We start from the raw sequence: 15,702 nt of genomic DNA on the forward strand, positions 1-15,702 counted from the left end.
CTCTCGGCGCGCTTGCGGCGAGCTAGTTTTGGAACATCCCGTAGCAGGCCGGAGAAAGAGAGAGTGACGCGGTGGCGCGGGAACAGGCGGGACGGGACGGAGAGAGAGAAGGGAAACGGCGAAAGTACAGATGCAGAAGGCGCGGAGGCGAAACGAAACGAAACGAAGCGAGGCCCCGCTGTTTGCCGCCGTTCCCGCACGCGCGACAGTTCGTGGCGGCCATCAGCGGTTATGGATTGACCATCGGTCGCACTCGCGGTCTTGCGGCTCCTTCAGTTTCTTTTTTTTTTCATTCCTTTTTTTCCCCCCGTCTTCCCCCTTATTTTGAGCCTCGGGACCCGCGCGCCCGCCCGGATTCACGGAATTTTCGAGCACGCCGGTCGGGCTCGCGATCGCGCGATATGCTGCCCGCGTTCGGTTCCTTGCGCTCGTCGCCGTCGCCGTCGGCGTTGCTCGCAGTCGCGCTACTCGCGGCGCTAACCTTGCCAGTCGATGCTGCGACAGCTGGCACGATCACGACACCCTCGGCGCCTGTCGACGCTTCGACCCGACCGCCGTCCTCGACGGCCGAGCCCGCCGATGCAACGGGTGGCAAGGAAACACTTGCGGACGCCCTGGTAGGTGCGCAGTGCGAGAGCGCACAATTTGCACGTGCTCCGGATTTGTATTCTGGATACAATCTTTCTTTTCCTATTGCCGTCTTCTGTTCCTCTCGGTCTCTTCTCTGCTTATTTTTATAATAGAACTCGTATAACAGTCAGGCTTTACGTCTAACAACAAGAATGCACTTTCTTACTCGATTTAAGGTAATTAGTCTGAGGAAATTGCGTTAGTTTTGGTTTATAAACAATACATAATTTTTCAAGCGATATTCGAGCTTGGCCGAAGGAGGACCCATATTAATGTCGTCATCTCGACATGAAGCTACAACTGAGACCAATAGGCTTGACGATAACAAAGCGAGAGATAACGCACCTAAAGAGAGATATGCCAGTCGCATGGGTACTGTGGTCGCAAGAAAGGGCGTGGATGAGAAAATAAAAGCAAGAAAGGGAGTTCAAGAGGATGTAGCATCGACAAAGAGTATAGATCAGAATGTAGCCGAAAATGTCGAAACGGAAAATGTATCTTTGACTCGAACCACTTTAAAAAATACTAAATCTATAGTGGAAAATAACATTGTAAACGAAACAGCTCATATCACATCTGAAACGTCCAACGTTAATAACACAAACTTAAATTCTACTAATCCATCACACTCCGCTGGTAGCTTAAATCATAATATAAATTCTAATGCAAGCACAGCGCATGAAACTGCGTCTCTTCCAGAGATTACGAATAACGTAACAACGCCGAAGGCATCTACGCATATTGAGAAGCATATACCAAAGCCCAAGCCAACAGTAACGACTGTTGACGGGCCAGAAATTAACGAATCTATACCGCCCTCTCGAACAAAAAATCCACCGCTGGGTATGCCCAGAAAAGTTGACTATATTGTGCCGGTTATTATAACAATAATTGCTCTGCCAATATTGGGAGCTGCAATCGTTGTATTGTACAGGCAGGGTCAGGACTGCTGGGACAAGAGGCACTATCGAAGAATGGATTTTTTGATCGATGGTATGTACAATGATTGAGAACTCCACGAACAAAAGTTTGTTTAACGGGATTAGACGTTATGTACAAGAAGCAATCAGTCATAATTTGTCGCATTCTTCCATGTTCCATTTTTACTAAAGCAGACTTGTGCGTGTTTTCCTAAAACAGTCAGGTAACAATATACTCTGCATTGATTCCTTCTTGTATAACATATATATATATATATATATATATATATATATATATATATTCAAACGGCAACTATATCATTAGAATATATCAAGGATTTTGACACTATACCTTTTTATAAACATATAAGATAATCTATTGTGCTAATTGTAATCATAACGAGCTCACTGCATCGATATCTAAATTTACTGTGCAATTTTATTATCATATTTCTCTTATTTTATAACAACAGTTGTTACAAACGTGAAACAATAAGATTTACAATAGGAGTAACATAACTTTTTAAATATTTTTCAAGTATACATATATGACTATTTATATACATATCAAAAACTTCTTTCAAAATTTTTGATTAATTTTCTTAATGCAAACAAATTTTTTATACGTATACTTTTTTGAAGAGATTCTACATGTCACATTTGATGCTATCTCTTGCATCAAAGAATGTAAAACAGATTTACTGGGGGTCCAATTATGAAATCCGACAATAATAATCTGCATTTCTACAGAGTCAGCGTTGCGTCTTTGATACAAATGAATCGTATTCGTGCTCCCTCAGCGAATAATATTGCGCGTGATTTTTTTTCTACCTACACAGAAACCATAGTTTATAAGAAATGTTTAACATATATAAAATGCAATAATGTACACAAATTTTACCAAAGAGCTACTCGATTTATGCATTGTAGTTGCGTTAGTTGTATTTTTATCTGTACTATATTTATAAAGTTACATTTCTTGCAGGATAATTTACAAATTTTCAATCTATTTAGGTTTATCTAGTGAGGATATTTTATATAATTGCCATATACGCAGGATATCAGAGCGAATACTACGAAAACTCGCCATGTAAATATAATTAATAATTTTGTGAAATTATTCAATCTGCGTAAAACTTTTTGAGATTGCTATTTATGAAAGCAAAATGTTGCGTTTTAGGCCTTTAAAAGTATATTTTATTAAATATGCGTGGGGAAAAAGCAATAATTATTATTTTTGTACCATGTCTAAATAAGAAAAAAAATGTTCATATTGTTACAAAAAGAAATATATACATATATAATATATATATATATACATATAGTTACAAGTCGCACGTTATTACGTCATTTCGCGTTTTTATATTAAGAGATACAGAAAACGAGAAAGCAAAAAGAAATGATATTTGTAAAGATTTTATTATTAAGCTTATCATATAGGTACATAAATTTATTATAGGTACATTAATAATATATTAGTTACGAGCCTTATATTTGACAAGTAATCACAATGCAGAAAGAGAGCTTTCTCATATGCACGCTTTACACATCTGCACACTCAAACATTAATCTTCGCTTTATTTCTTATTAATCTTTAATAATCTACGGTGACTTTAAAGTAACAATTTTATATGCATTTTTTTTTTTAAATCTTTGTGAGATTACCGCTATAAACTTTCGTTAAATATATTTTAAAATTATATATATAGTTATAACTAGCAAGAAACCGCTTCTGAGTGCGCAGTGTTAAAAAAAAAAAAAAAAATTGACGATAACAGTAATGACATTTCTTACATTACATTTTGTCGAATTGGACATTGCATCGCAATATGTCTATTTATTACAGAACTCATAAACGAAAAACAAAAGTAATTTTATTATATCAATTAAATTCAAGCTATTAATAGTAATTGATTGCTTTGAAGTTTTGTTCAGTCGTTACATTGAAATATCGACAATTCAAGAGTCTCACGACTCGTCGACTTCACATTTAGATGCATATAAGTTTGTCTCGCTGTTGCGCTATACTATCGTGTTCCTTGATAAGAAAAATATATGTTTCCGCTTTTGATTAAGTTTCCACAACAAAAATTTATCTTGCCAAAAAGAAGGGAAAAAATATTAAAACATTTTATAACAAATATTTACTATTTAGATAAAATAATTGGTGTTAATATATATGTGCGTCTATTTCTATATAATCGATATGATATATTTAATATAATTTTCCCTCAGAGTAAGGAAAAATTCAAATTCTTAAACGTCTTTTTTTCTTCTAATGATCTAGTAAAAGTTATTTATTTTAAAGAAGTACAGTTATTTGAATCTTATCTTATATTAAAACTAAATCACAAGCTAATGCTTGCACTACGAAACTAAATATAAAAATAGTAATTTCATACATCTGACGCGTTATTTGTCTTCATTGTAATGCAATATATTTGAAGGTATTACGAAAATAATTAAAGATATTAATTAGATTAAGAATTTTGAAAACAGAAATTTTATGATAATAATATATGTTTAATTTATATTTTTTGTTTTATTTTTTTTTATCGTTATTTAATAAAGTAAATTTTTAATTTATTATATCAAAAAAAGCTTCTCAAATATAAAAATTATACTGTTGAATTTAATGCAAGGTGGCGATCGTAGTGCAATGAGAACTCGTAATGCCTACGCTGCTTTTAAACATCCAAAGTAAATTTCGACGTGAAATCTACTTGGTTTTATGATCGCTACCTTTTGAATAGAAAGTGGCAACCCACCGAGAATATCTTACGTTGTAAGAATTACAACTTCCTCTTACTACTTAGCTATGGTACTGCCTTTAATGCAGTCCATTTTGAGCGATGGGTTAACCATCTGTCATCGTCAAAAAATAATAGTTAAAGAAATTCCTTAGACGAAACTCTATGCTCTGAGTAAGAGCGACAAGCATTGTTCAAGAGGCCCTATACTCCACGCAGGTAACAGAATTTTATTTTAAAAAAGAAAAAAAAAAGAAACTTGTGCATAAATACAATTTTAGTACAATATATATTTTTAACGGTAGTTACTATAAATATTATAGAAAAGTACGAATGGCGTCAAGGTTGAACTGAAAGAAAAATTTGAAAAATAATTCGGAGAATCTCGTCTTTGTTGCAAGTAATTTAGAAAATCTGATTTTAGTAAACTCAAAAGTACCATGTCGGTTATACATAAATGTAATAATAATTTAATTCATAAATAATTTCCATTTTTTTTTTCATTTTTATATAACTGTAATAGTAAAGTAGAAGGGTTAGGCAATGGTATTTTCTTGCTATGCTTTTATTGCAATAAAATTTAGCTGTCGAGCTCAAAGTACACGTTTTTCCAACTTCCAACTTCGCAAACCACTTTCGTTCTGCTCGATTTGTTACGATACTTTCATATATACTTCAGATTTTTTAAGTCATTATATTACACTGTTCCCATATTTAAATTCTCAAGGCATTTTGTAACGCATATGTATACTTTCAAATTCTATATTTAAAATTTTTTTAATATTTACTTTTACTTATAAAACGATATGCACAAATAAAATGATTCGCAATTTATTTGTTATAATAAAATAAAAATATAAATTATTAGGTGAAATTAGAACTTGAGATTTTTATAAAAAATGTTTGTTACTAGAGGAACTTATTTATGAATCAATTTAACCAATAGTTGTTCGTTTTTAAAATATAAGTAAATTTTAATGTAAAAATAATTCAATATGTTCTTAAATCTCCGAAATTATTTCGTTATTTTCTCCATTCAGTCCAACCTTGAATGGCATTTGTATATACAATTATTATCACTAGATCAGTGAGCGGATAACCGAGTTTATTATAACGTGAATTTTCTAATCAAAGAAAAAATAATTTAAATTTTGCATCTATTAAGATTAATTCAGTTTTTATAATAAAGAAGTTTATCGATCAACAGGACACATTGATTACGTTTACGATATATTATTTTCAAACTCGGTTATCACTGAGAAAATATTACATTCAACGTGAATAGATTTTTATTTCTTTGAAGTTTACCTTTTGAGAACTTTCGTATAAGGTCACCGATCTTTTTACTTCGACTTGTACTTTGACTCATCTGGGAAGGCTTCTCTGGGCGGTATGAGACTAAGCATCATTACATGTCGTACATAATTTCGTGAGTTACGAAATTGTGTATCAGTACCATGGATGCGGTCTAAAACGCCAAGCACACCGTAGCACTGATTGAATCTAAAAATATTTATTTAAAATAAATGTATTATTAAACAATTATAAATATTTTATGTAAAGATTGTATTCAACAAAATGTGTTTAAAGAGATTTTAAGAGCTTTGTATTACTTTAAATGATGAAAGTCATGCGCTTCCGGCGATGGGAAGAACGGTAAATGATAGCCGGAATGTGCATTCAATGTCGAAAGAATTGCAAGAGAAAACCAGATCCAGGCGGTGGCTACGTGAGAGCCCATGATGAATACGCCTAAGAATGGTGGAAGTAAATTTGAACCAATATTTTCCAAAGGATGACAATACAAAGCAGTCACAGCTATAGGCGCAGTCCATTCGTGATGTTGCTTATGTATATGTTTATATAAAGAGCGCTTATGAAGAAATCTGTAAAATAATTTCGTAATTTTAATAATATAAATATATTAAATATAAATATCTCGCGCAAGATTTATCAAATGCAATGTCTTGCATGGATTTTTAGATCAGTAACTTCTAGATAGGATGTACCTGTGCGAGTAATAAAAGCCAATCTCTTCGCATAGTATATGAATCGCGATCTCGGTCAGCACCCAATGGAAGGTTGGTAATTCGCGCACCGGGGGGTATCCGCGCCATTCCATGAAGTAATAGCCGAGATACATAATGGGTAAGCCGACGACGATCTGATTGAACAGTACTTGTGCGATCACTTTGCATAACTCCCTTTTGTCCACTGGCTCGTTCGTGCCAGGCTGTATTTTGTATCTGCGCAGCGCCACTGGCCAGTTGGTGATATCTAAGATAGTGTAAATTCCACCGACGATCCAATAAACCGCAAATGTTAACATTAAAGATCCTGCAATAAATAAATACGTGTACGTGATACTATTCAATAATAGTTGATGATAAACTCGAGCATTACAAGTTGCTGCTGCTTTTCTAGAAAAACTCATAACATTGTTATAATATTAATAAAACAATACGTTTGCAATTTATATGTTAAGTTTGTAGATGAAGTATTCTGTACGTAAAAATCAAGCTCACCGTAAACCCATAGTGTAACGGGATCATCTCCAAATTTATCCAAAATCTTGTCCCACTGAGCTTGCCAAAAGTCTCCAGACGCACCCCAGAATCTTTGTAAATGCCTAAAATTTATTCATTGTTAGTAAAAGTTACATAAATAATTTATCAGTGAAATAACATACTAAAGATTATTTACAGTTTGCGTTGTATCTTTTATTTTGTAACATTTAATTGTGTAACATAAAAAGTAAATGGAAAGAGAATGCGTTACGATTACCATGTCAGCGAATTGCAAAAGGCGGCGAATCCGACCACTACAGTTCCGATGACGAAAAGTACGCTCCTTAAACTTGAAAGAAGCGTTGGTGGAGTTTGATTCTTCGAGGCATCGCCAATAGCGGGGGTTGCTGCAAGCAACGATAATAAACAGTTACGGAAAGAGCAATTATCTTAAATGAAAAGGGAAAGCAAAATATAGATCGTTGGGATAATGTTGAATTTACAAGGCTTCTGAAAGGCCTCTATGATACACTAATTTAATTGCCAAATTATTAAATTTATGCTCATTTTCGTTACATTTGCAGTATTATCAGTTTATCATAATGGTCAGAAAAAAAAAAAAAAATTATAAACTTATACTATCTCAATACTTTCTCAATAACAGTTATTTAGTCAATTGATAATCCATATTAAGCAATTGGTTATGGCGATATCAAGAAAATATTTCCTACACTGAATTTAAAATTGATAAGGACTATTTACGACTTATATACGTCAGTGCATATGTACTTATAATACTTGAATCTATATAATTTTAACGTGCCAGTTATCATAGCTATATCATCTTGCAGCCAGTTATTTATTTATTTATTGTCTTGAATTATGAAATATATCCGTCAATCGAAAACGCAATAACACGACGTGAATAGACTTGTTAAATAATATTCATATTGTCGATCAAGAAGATAAGATTAGAGTATGTCATAGTTATAGGTAGTAGATAGAGTATATAATGTATCTATCAAAATTATAATTATGTGCGTATCTCTATATAGAGCGCGCAGTAATTTTCTCAGAGCAATTTTCATGTGCATCAAGATGCTACGTTAACGTAATACTCTCGCGAATTGTGCAGACTATCTAATAACATCGTTTTGCCATCATCTTATTATCCACTTTACGATCTATTTCTAAAAACTTTTTTGTTATTTTGAGTAGCTTAATTTATAAAGCAAGTGTGTTTTTACTTAACTAAAATCAAGCATAAAAGAAGTTAAATATTTCAGGTACGTAAAACATAATATTCTTATATAAGTTATGTAAAAGATTTACGAATAGGTACAGTTTAATGAGGTACATAACGGATAACAAGTTCAAATTCCAATCTTTTCAGTGAAAAAAAAAAACTTATAATTATTATACACAGAGGACTAAATAATTTACTTAATAAAATTACTTTTAATATGCATACGGATCAGAATATTTCCACTGGAACGTATATCCATTATCTAAATAAAAAAAAAAGAAGCAATTTTTTTACCTGCAGTATTAAAACAATTTTCTCAAACGTTACGTTAAACATTTATAATATTTATTGAAATTCTTACTTTATAATGTACTTCGAGATGCGTTCAAAATACGTCGAGTTAAAGAACGTTGATTAATAAAAAAAGATACGAAAAAAAAAAAAACGATGCAAAAACCAAAACAAGAAATATGTAGATGCTCCTTTCGACTGATTATAGATAATTATTTAGCGACTCTCAAGTGCCAAAAAAAAAAATATTTAATATTATTAATCGTCGTTAGTTTTATACATAGTCGAAAATAAATAGTTAAATATCGATAACGGCACTCACTCTTCGCGTTGCACTTTGACTTTTGGAAAGCTCGTCGAATTATTTGTAACCAAAACATCGTCCTAAATAAGCGGCGGCGCAACTGGTTTTTCAACTGGTTCCAGGCCGATGCCTATAACCGCTGCAGCCCGCGTCGTTAAACGAGACACACTGACCAGCAGCGATTCATGACTTGCTACTAAAAGCCGGAGAACCGAGAACGACGTGTACCCGTATACCCGTCGCCCCGGCGCCACCAATTTTCTTTGTCTTTATGTTGCGAGTAAAAGGCGCTCGTAACAATTTCAAAGCGCTGGAACCATTATTCTTACGCTAATAAGTATTGCAATATCTTATTTCGCATCTTCTCTAATCGATCACGAAATTATTTTAAAATGGCTCGTTCGGCGATTTGTTAGGTTTTATACGTATAATTTAATTACGTTTCTCTGGCAACGTGTCACGTATAACAAATCGCAGTGTTTTTACAAAATAAGACGATACAAATAAATTTACAAATAAGGATTAATATTGATCGATACATATTACACTGATAAATTAATGATAAAACAAAGTGGCGCTTGGACGACGCGATACTTCTTTTATCGTTCGAGCTTGGGTTCAACTGGGACGAACTTTCCAAGTTTCGTCCTGTGAAAATTTTCTCCGTACAAAAGGCGTACGACGTCAGAGAAATATTGACGATACGACGGTACCGCGACATTTTGCATTTCAGAACGGAGAAACAGAAAGCGGGTCAAGCCCGCGAGGTGAAAACAGAATTTTCGTTATCGATTAAATGGGTATCGATGAACGCGCCAAGTACCAATAAAATATTCTTTTTAACGCGAGATATTTCTTCGTATATTCTTTTCCTTATTTCACGAGAAAAAGGTAATTAAAGTCGGCCTTGCGATAAAAATCGTTAACAATAATTTAAATGCAATTGGATATGCGTATAATAACAAGTTTTTTGCTTTTCTTTTTTCATCTTTTTTGTTTTTTGTTTTTTTTTTTTGCAAATACAGTTCGCGTTTTTCTCCTTATTGCGACTGCTCGAGATTTACACGATAAGGTAATCCTCGCCCGTTTTCCTCTACGCGAAGAACCCAAGCTCTCGCGAGAAATTCCGTTCCGCTTCGCATCGCGTATTCCCCAGAGAAAATTGCCAAACGCGTAGCGCGGAGGCGCTTGAAAATGGCTCGGGTCGTCGGCGAATTATCATCCTGAAAACGGTATTCTTCATCGAGACGCGCGAGAGGCCGGAACGCGTATTTCGGTTACGCGGACTCTGTCGCGCGCGCGTCTCGAACACTTCAGTTCCGGGGCCGTTCATCCATGACGGAGTCGCCGTCAAGTGGGAGAGAGACGCCAGGGAAGGTTTAGGCGCGGCGCAGATTCCGCGACTTCCTTTGTGGCGATCGTCACCTACCTTTGCACAGCCGTTGCACCTCCATCGTCGCCACACGCACGGCGTTACGGCGGAGTGCGTCAGACTGGAAAACTACGTTGTCTACGTTCTGATCTCGGTCGACCGTGACACAGGGCAGGCGCGATGGACCGGTCGCGCGCGCGCGCGGATAGTCGATAGGCACCGACGGCGATGACGTGACGTGAGCTGCAAGTGCGCCGTTGCGTCGACGAGCGCGTTACCTTTTTTCGACCGCAGGCTTTTGCGTCCTGGAAAAAGGACGCTTTATAATTGCTTTATAATTGCTTTATAGGCGATGTATGTTTGCTTTACAACCGCTTTACAAGTATAAATTATTACCGCGCACTTACAGACGTTTTCAGACTGCTTAGATATCCCACGAGACAATTTTATTTCTTATCCTTACATTGACGTTCGGTCGATTCACCCTGTTTGTTTGTATGCACTCGAATTACTCTGATAAAAAAACCTCTTTCGTATTGTTCCTTGTTTTAATATAACCGCCATAAACGCCGTGGCGCGTTGTATCCCGGCGCTGCGACGATAGTTGGAAAAATCGTTGAATTGTCAGAAAACGAATATTTTCTTTATCGACTATCGACTTCACCGACCGCGCCGCAGTCGTGAGACTCGGCGCCACCTCCGCCGACTACTTCCGCCCGTTAGAGATGCGAGAGTACGCCACGACGATGATGTTGGGTCGGCTTCCTCGCGTATTTACGTCATTTACGTAGACTAGCCAAGTCGCTACGCGGTGAGATCGAGGATTCAAGGAGCCGGTTCGCCGTGGCATGCGCGTCTGACGACATTCGCAGCGCCGAGGGACCACGCGATCGGCGACGAGGCGACCTAATTATGAGCGGCGACGTGTTACCCTCCTGACACTTTGCGCGACGCCAAACAGAAGGTACGTTAAAGTCTCGACACCGGCCGAGATCCATCTGTCCGCGAAATCCTTCCATCTGTTGGGGAGCGCGTGCTTCTCACCCGCAGGCTTCACTCCTCGCGTGTGGCTTACGTCACTGCTACGTATTCGACGAAACCGATACGTATGTTCCGAGCGGCCGGAACGGTTTCACGTTACACGTATTTCCGATCGGCCAGGATTTCGCGTACTGAGTAAAACTGATCGCCTCCGCGAGTCGCGATCTCGCCTAGAGAACCGCGATCGTTGCGTATTTTGTCAAAGTCGACAGTTGATCTTGGCTCGCGATGATAATTTATAGATTTACAATTTGATTTCCCATGATCGTCGTTCTGGAAAAAGAAACCGATAATATCGTTGTGTACGTTTGTATTTTTCTCGTTCTTCTTTTCGACTTTTTTGTTTCGATGGAAAAAATAATGAACATGTATTTATTGAATATTAATATAACTAATGTAATTGCGACACTTACATTTCTTCGTAGAATAATATTGTCGATATTCTCTGAACGAAAACTAAGGAAAAGATACATGATATTTAGTGTCGTTCACTCCGATTGTCGTGTAGAAATGAAGAATATAAAAAGTCTGATTTGCGTTGTGGACTTAATGCAATTAGTTTACCCCAGTCTAGACTCTATCCAATTAGGTATATAAAATAGGAGCAGTAGGTAATACTTTAATTTGCCATATTGGAAAAAATTTCACTGCCATTGATTTCACCAGCCGTTCTTCGTCGGAGTATATTTACAATTTCTTTTGGAAACAAATAATGCAGTGGTTCATGTTACTTCTATTTATACAGTGCATAATGTGGAGCGCGTCTGAAGAATCGTCAGGCGCAACGGAAGGCAGCCCTCCCGAGGCTGTGGTACATACAAAAGAGACATGCGAGCAAAATAAAAATCAACTAGAATCCCTCAAGGAAATCATGATAAGAAATCAGCAAAGTTTAAAGAGAAAAGAAGAAGAAGTTCAGGTAATATAAATTACCGAAACACTTAAAATTTTTTCAGAAACCGTTCTCGTATTCTAAAATTATTTTGCGTTATAAAATTTGTATTTTCTATTATTGTAAAGATATTATGATATACCGATTTACTATATCATATTCTCTAGGAATATGCACGAAGGTTATCAAAAATCAAATCCAGGGCCAAGTTGTCACGTCGCAGTAAGGAAGGAGCTTCGTCATCTAAAGACACCACGCATTCGCCTAAAACTGAGTCTATAGCAAAAGACGTGTCAGATGATACAATTGACGACATTAGTCAAGCAACAACTCCCAAAGCAAAATCTTCTTTACTTCAACGAAAATTGGCGGAAAATAGAAAAGTGTTCGAGCGGCGTAGCAAAGAATTAACAGAAACAAAACGAGCAGTGGAAGAGAAAGTAGAAGCTATAAGGCAACAATTGGATGAAACAGATTTAGCAGCAGCCGAACACAAAGATCAACTGGCTATCACCCCTATTAGGCCTCTTGTTATTACTTCAGATGTAAGTTTTACATTAGTTTATTAATTTCGTCGGGAGAGAACCTCAATTATCAAAGACAAAGATAGAATAATATATTAGCATAAAACTATTTTTTTTTTTTAATAATGTTACATCTTTAATAAAAAGAATATTTGTTTACTTAGATTTTATTTTTAAAACTTTGCAATAACGTGATAAAAGTCTTGATTTTTTACTTTAAGGTGATGGCACCAATTCAAATTCAAAACATCCAAGAAAAAGAAAAACAAATTACAGACTTAAATAGCAAAATTGTCGAGTTGGAAGCTATTATCCTGGATCTACGAGAAAATTTAAAAGAGAAGGATTCTGTTATTGATTCCAAAACGAAAGCGATTACTCTCATGTCTGCAGATTTGTCTAAGAAGGGTAAAACGACGTTAGATACTCTCGAAGATACGAAAGACGAAATGCGAACGATGCAAGAAAATTTCATTTTGATTGAAATGTCACTCAAAAATAAAAACGCTAGCTTGTTGGAACAGCTACAAGAACGAAATAATAAAATATCAGAATTAGAAGAAACAGTCAATAGGTAATATATTTATTAATGTATTGAGGAAACTGTTTTTTATTTACTGTGATTTAATTTTTTTTTTTTTAAAGATTAATTTTATATTTAATCTTACATATAATATTTATTTCTTAAATAATAACTAATCTAAAATAATATTTTTACAAGATTTTGAGTTTTTCTAATTATTTCCTCTTTTTTTAGATTTGAAGATCGACTTAAAGAACAAAAAATAGCTGAATCAGCGAGTGCGGATTTTTCACGTTCCACTATGGACACATTAGCAGATACTAAAGATGCAATGAAATCAATGCAAGAAAATTTTGTTCTTATTGAATCATCATTGAAATTAAAGAACGATAATCTTGTTCAGCAGTTGGGAGACTACGAAATAAAATTGGGAGAAGCCAAAGAAAGAATATTTCAATTAGAATCTGGTGCCGGTATAGTGACGACTCCGGCAGTCGAAGATTTACAGTTTAAAATAGAGAAATTGGAGCAGAATAACCGACAGCTTCTAGATGAGAAATACGAATTACAGAAAAATATTGCCGAATTGCAGGATAAGATTATTTCTAATAAATCGATTCACGGTAATGGTGCAATTATTGAAAAGGACAACAGAATAGCAGAACTTGAGAATTTAATAGAGGAACTTAAGCAATCAAATAAATTGCTAGAGGAAGAATCTAAGACTGAGCTGCAGAAACAAATAGCGGAATTATCATCGAAAAACGAAGAGCATTCTATCAAGATTATTGATCTTGAGAAGCAAGTGCATGAACTCGAAGCGGAGAAAAACGATATTACAGCAAGGCTATCAGCTGAGCAACAAATGGTACCTAAAGATGATACAATAGCAAAATTGACAAAGGAATTGGAAGATTTAAATAAAAGTATGATTAAATTAAAAGCCCAACATAGAGTCAAAGTTAAAAATTTACAAAAACAATTAGACAACTTCAAAATGGTAAGAATTTATTAAAGTAATACTTTTATACTTTAATATTAAAAACTTTTAATTACAATTAATTTAACACATAATAACTTTGAATATTTAATTGATCAGTTCTGCTTACGAATATCAAATATCAATTAAATAGGATAATAATTTTTTTCTGTATGAAAAATAATATGTTTCACTAGGTATCCGATACGAATGCAGAACTTGTTAGATTGGGCAATCAAGTGGCATTATTGGAGGAGGAGAAAGGTAACCTTCAGCTGAGTCTGGTAGACTTTGACGAGCTTAAAGGTAGGAACCAGGACAAACGTTTTATCGCCGAAGTTTCCATTGTTTTTAGTATATCGGATTTTTGATGCAATCTGTGTTAATTTTTTTTTTTTTTTTTTTTTTTTCGCGATAACCTATCTTCCAATCCTTTCCTTTATAAATGAGAGGTTTTCGCCCTACTCGTTGTACTTATATGTACATATTTTTAATTATGAAAAAAATATTTAAATAACGTAATACACAAGTATATATAATTGATATAAATTTTATAAACAGAATACAATTATTGTGATATCGATTTATTACAATCTTTATTTGTAAGCACTTGAAAAAAAAATGAACAGCGTTTCTAAATAATTTCTGGTGATGGAATTTCTTTATTTGTTTTTTATGCTTCAATTATCGAATTATTTATGAAGAATACTAATTAATATCTGAAATATTTCTCGATAAGTAAATATAACCTACTCGATAATCAAACATGGTACCTACTTTACTTGTCAAAGTTTGCTACGCACTTATTTATAGAAGTAGATTTATTCTTAGTACTTATCCTATACATTTTCTTATTTTACATATAAATTAATCGATTGATTGCATGAATTAACGTAATAATATTAGCGTAATAATAATAATTAACGTAATAATAATATAATAAACCAACAAATAATAGCGATATCGAATTTTTGCAACACTTATTTGCTACCATCATACGCTTTAAATGCTTTAAAAAATGATTAAAAATATTTTCTAAAACTAATTTTTGGTGTGGTATATATTTTACGATGCTAACAGGTAAACATATACATACAACAAATTAAATAAAAATTTTTTTTTTACGCTTTAATGGATTATGTTAAAAATAAGAATTTGCTGGTGGTTTATAATCTTTTGGGACAAACAATATGTAATTATCAATTGTATAAAGAAAATATTTTATCAAAAGCTTTGCTGGATATAACACTTTTTAACTGTTTATTTTACGCTTATTTCGAACGAAAATGAAATTGCATGTACGTTATTGGCATATTATACGATCTGCACAGCCTCGGCAGGAGATTGGCAGGAACGTGTTGATGACCTGGAGAATAAGGTTTCATCTCAGACAAAAGAGATACAGATGCATATTGATGCAATCGCCATCTTAGAGAACCAAAAATTAGATCTAACGCAAGGTAATTTATTATATCGATCGAATAATCTTTGCAAAATGTGTTTGTGTTTTAATAATTTAAATAATTTTTTAAATATATAATATTCTTATATGTTCTAATAAAACGATAAATTGCGAGTTATTTTTTTTTTCTTGATGGATTATTACTAAATGCAACAATGTTAATAACTATAGATGTACTTCTAATTTTATTTGTAGATATACTGGTAAATATTAAATATTAGTTTGCTTTTATAATTCGAATAGATTTGTAAAACTGTTTTC

The 15,702-nt window shown here is 34.4% G+C and overlaps 3 protein-coding genes across 10 annotated transcripts in view; 2 read left to right on the plus strand and 1 right to left on the minus strand.

Annotated features, from left to right (window-relative positions):
* Positions 1-15,702, plus strand: part of LOC139103916 (golgin subfamily A member 4) — a 67,637-nt gene that overhangs the window by 41,964 nt on the left and 9,971 nt on the right. Inside the window, exons 1-7 of one of the 5 annotated variants that reach the window (XM_070659052.1) lie at positions 10,710-10,984; positions 11,807-11,980; positions 12,121-12,498; positions 12,699-13,051; positions 13,235-14,000; positions 14,177-14,285; positions 15,311-15,439. In XM_070659052.1, coding sequence (XP_070515153.1) covers positions 11,813-11,980; positions 12,121-12,498; positions 12,699-13,051; positions 13,235-14,000; positions 14,177-14,285; positions 15,311-15,439 — 1,903 coding nt within the window. In that variant the 5' untranslated portion in view covers positions 10,710-10,984; positions 11,807-11,812. Of the gene's footprint in view, positions 1-10,709; positions 10,985-11,159; positions 11,364-11,427; positions 11,981-12,120; positions 12,499-12,698; positions 13,052-13,234; positions 14,001-14,176; positions 14,286-15,310; positions 15,440-15,702 lie in introns of those variants that run through there. The other 4 variants (XM_070659055.1, XM_070659054.1, XM_070659053.1 and 1 more) reach the window with 4 other exon arrangements.
* On the plus strand, positions 255-3,803 carry LOC139103954 (uncharacterized). 2 transcript variants are annotated; one of them, XM_070659146.1, is made up of 2 exons: positions 255-617; positions 867-3,803. In XM_070659146.1, the coding sequence occupies exons 1-2, from the start codon at positions 402-404 to the stop codon at positions 1,638-1,640; spliced, it is 990 nt and encodes a 329-aa protein (XP_070515247.1). In that variant the 5' UTR covers positions 255-401; the 3' UTR covers positions 1,641-3,803. The 2 variants fall into 2 exon arrangements, with proteins under 2 accessions (XP_070515247.1, XP_070515248.1); XM_070659147.1 differs by lacking the exon at positions 255-617 and adding an exon at positions 624-806.
* On the minus strand, positions 2,951-10,238 carry LOC139103953 (fatty acid hydroxylase domain-containing protein 2). 3 transcript variants are annotated; one of them, XM_070659145.1, is made up of 6 exons: positions 10,078-10,238; positions 7,085-7,214; positions 6,826-6,929; positions 6,310-6,637; positions 5,914-6,186; positions 2,951-5,803 (listed from the first exon to the last, which is right to left on the minus strand). In XM_070659145.1, exons 1-6 carry the CDS (start codon positions 10,100-10,102, stop codon positions 5,644-5,646), a joined length of 1,020 nt encoding a protein of 339 aa, XP_070515246.1. In that variant the 5' UTR covers positions 10,103-10,238; the 3' UTR covers positions 2,951-5,643. The 3 variants fall into 3 exon arrangements, with proteins under 3 accessions (XP_070515246.1, XP_070515243.1, XP_070515245.1); XM_070659142.1 differs by lacking the exon at positions 10,078-10,238 and adding an exon at positions 8,667-9,132; XM_070659144.1 differs by lacking the exon at positions 10,078-10,238 and adding an exon at positions 8,264-8,632.

The sequence above is a fragment of the Cardiocondyla obscurior genome, linkage group LG07, assembly GCF_019399895.1.
Source record: "Cardiocondyla obscurior isolate alpha-2009 linkage group LG07, Cobs3.1, whole genome shotgun sequence".
Classification (NCBI taxonomy): Eukaryota; Metazoa; Arthropoda; class Insecta; order Hymenoptera; family Formicidae; genus Cardiocondyla; species Cardiocondyla obscurior.

What these genes read in the sequence shown, in the direction of transcription:
- LOC139103954 (XM_070659146.1), top strand. Translation starts at nt 402, where the DNA reads ATGCTGCCCGCGTTCGGTTCCTTGCGCTCGTCGCCGTCGCCGTCGGCG. An exon ending in AAACACTTGCGGACGCCCTG is followed by an intron (nt 618 to 866) that starts GTAGGTGCGCAG and finishes TAATTTTTCAAG; the next exon opens with CGATATTCGAGCTTGGCCGA.
- LOC139103953 (XM_070659142.1), bottom strand. Translation starts at nt 8,724, where the DNA reads ATGTTTTGGTTACAAATAATTCGACGAGCTTTCCAAAAGTCAAAGTGC. An exon ending in GTCAAAGTGCAACGCGAAGA is followed by an intron (nt 7,215 to 8,666) that starts GTGAGTGCCGTT and finishes CGTTGCTTGCAG; the next exon opens with CAACCCCCGCTATTGGCGAT. An exon ending in GGCTTTTATTACTCGCACAG is followed by an intron (nt 6,187 to 6,309) that starts GTACATCCTATC and finishes ATTATTTTACAG; the next exon opens with ATTTCTTCATAAGCGCTCTT.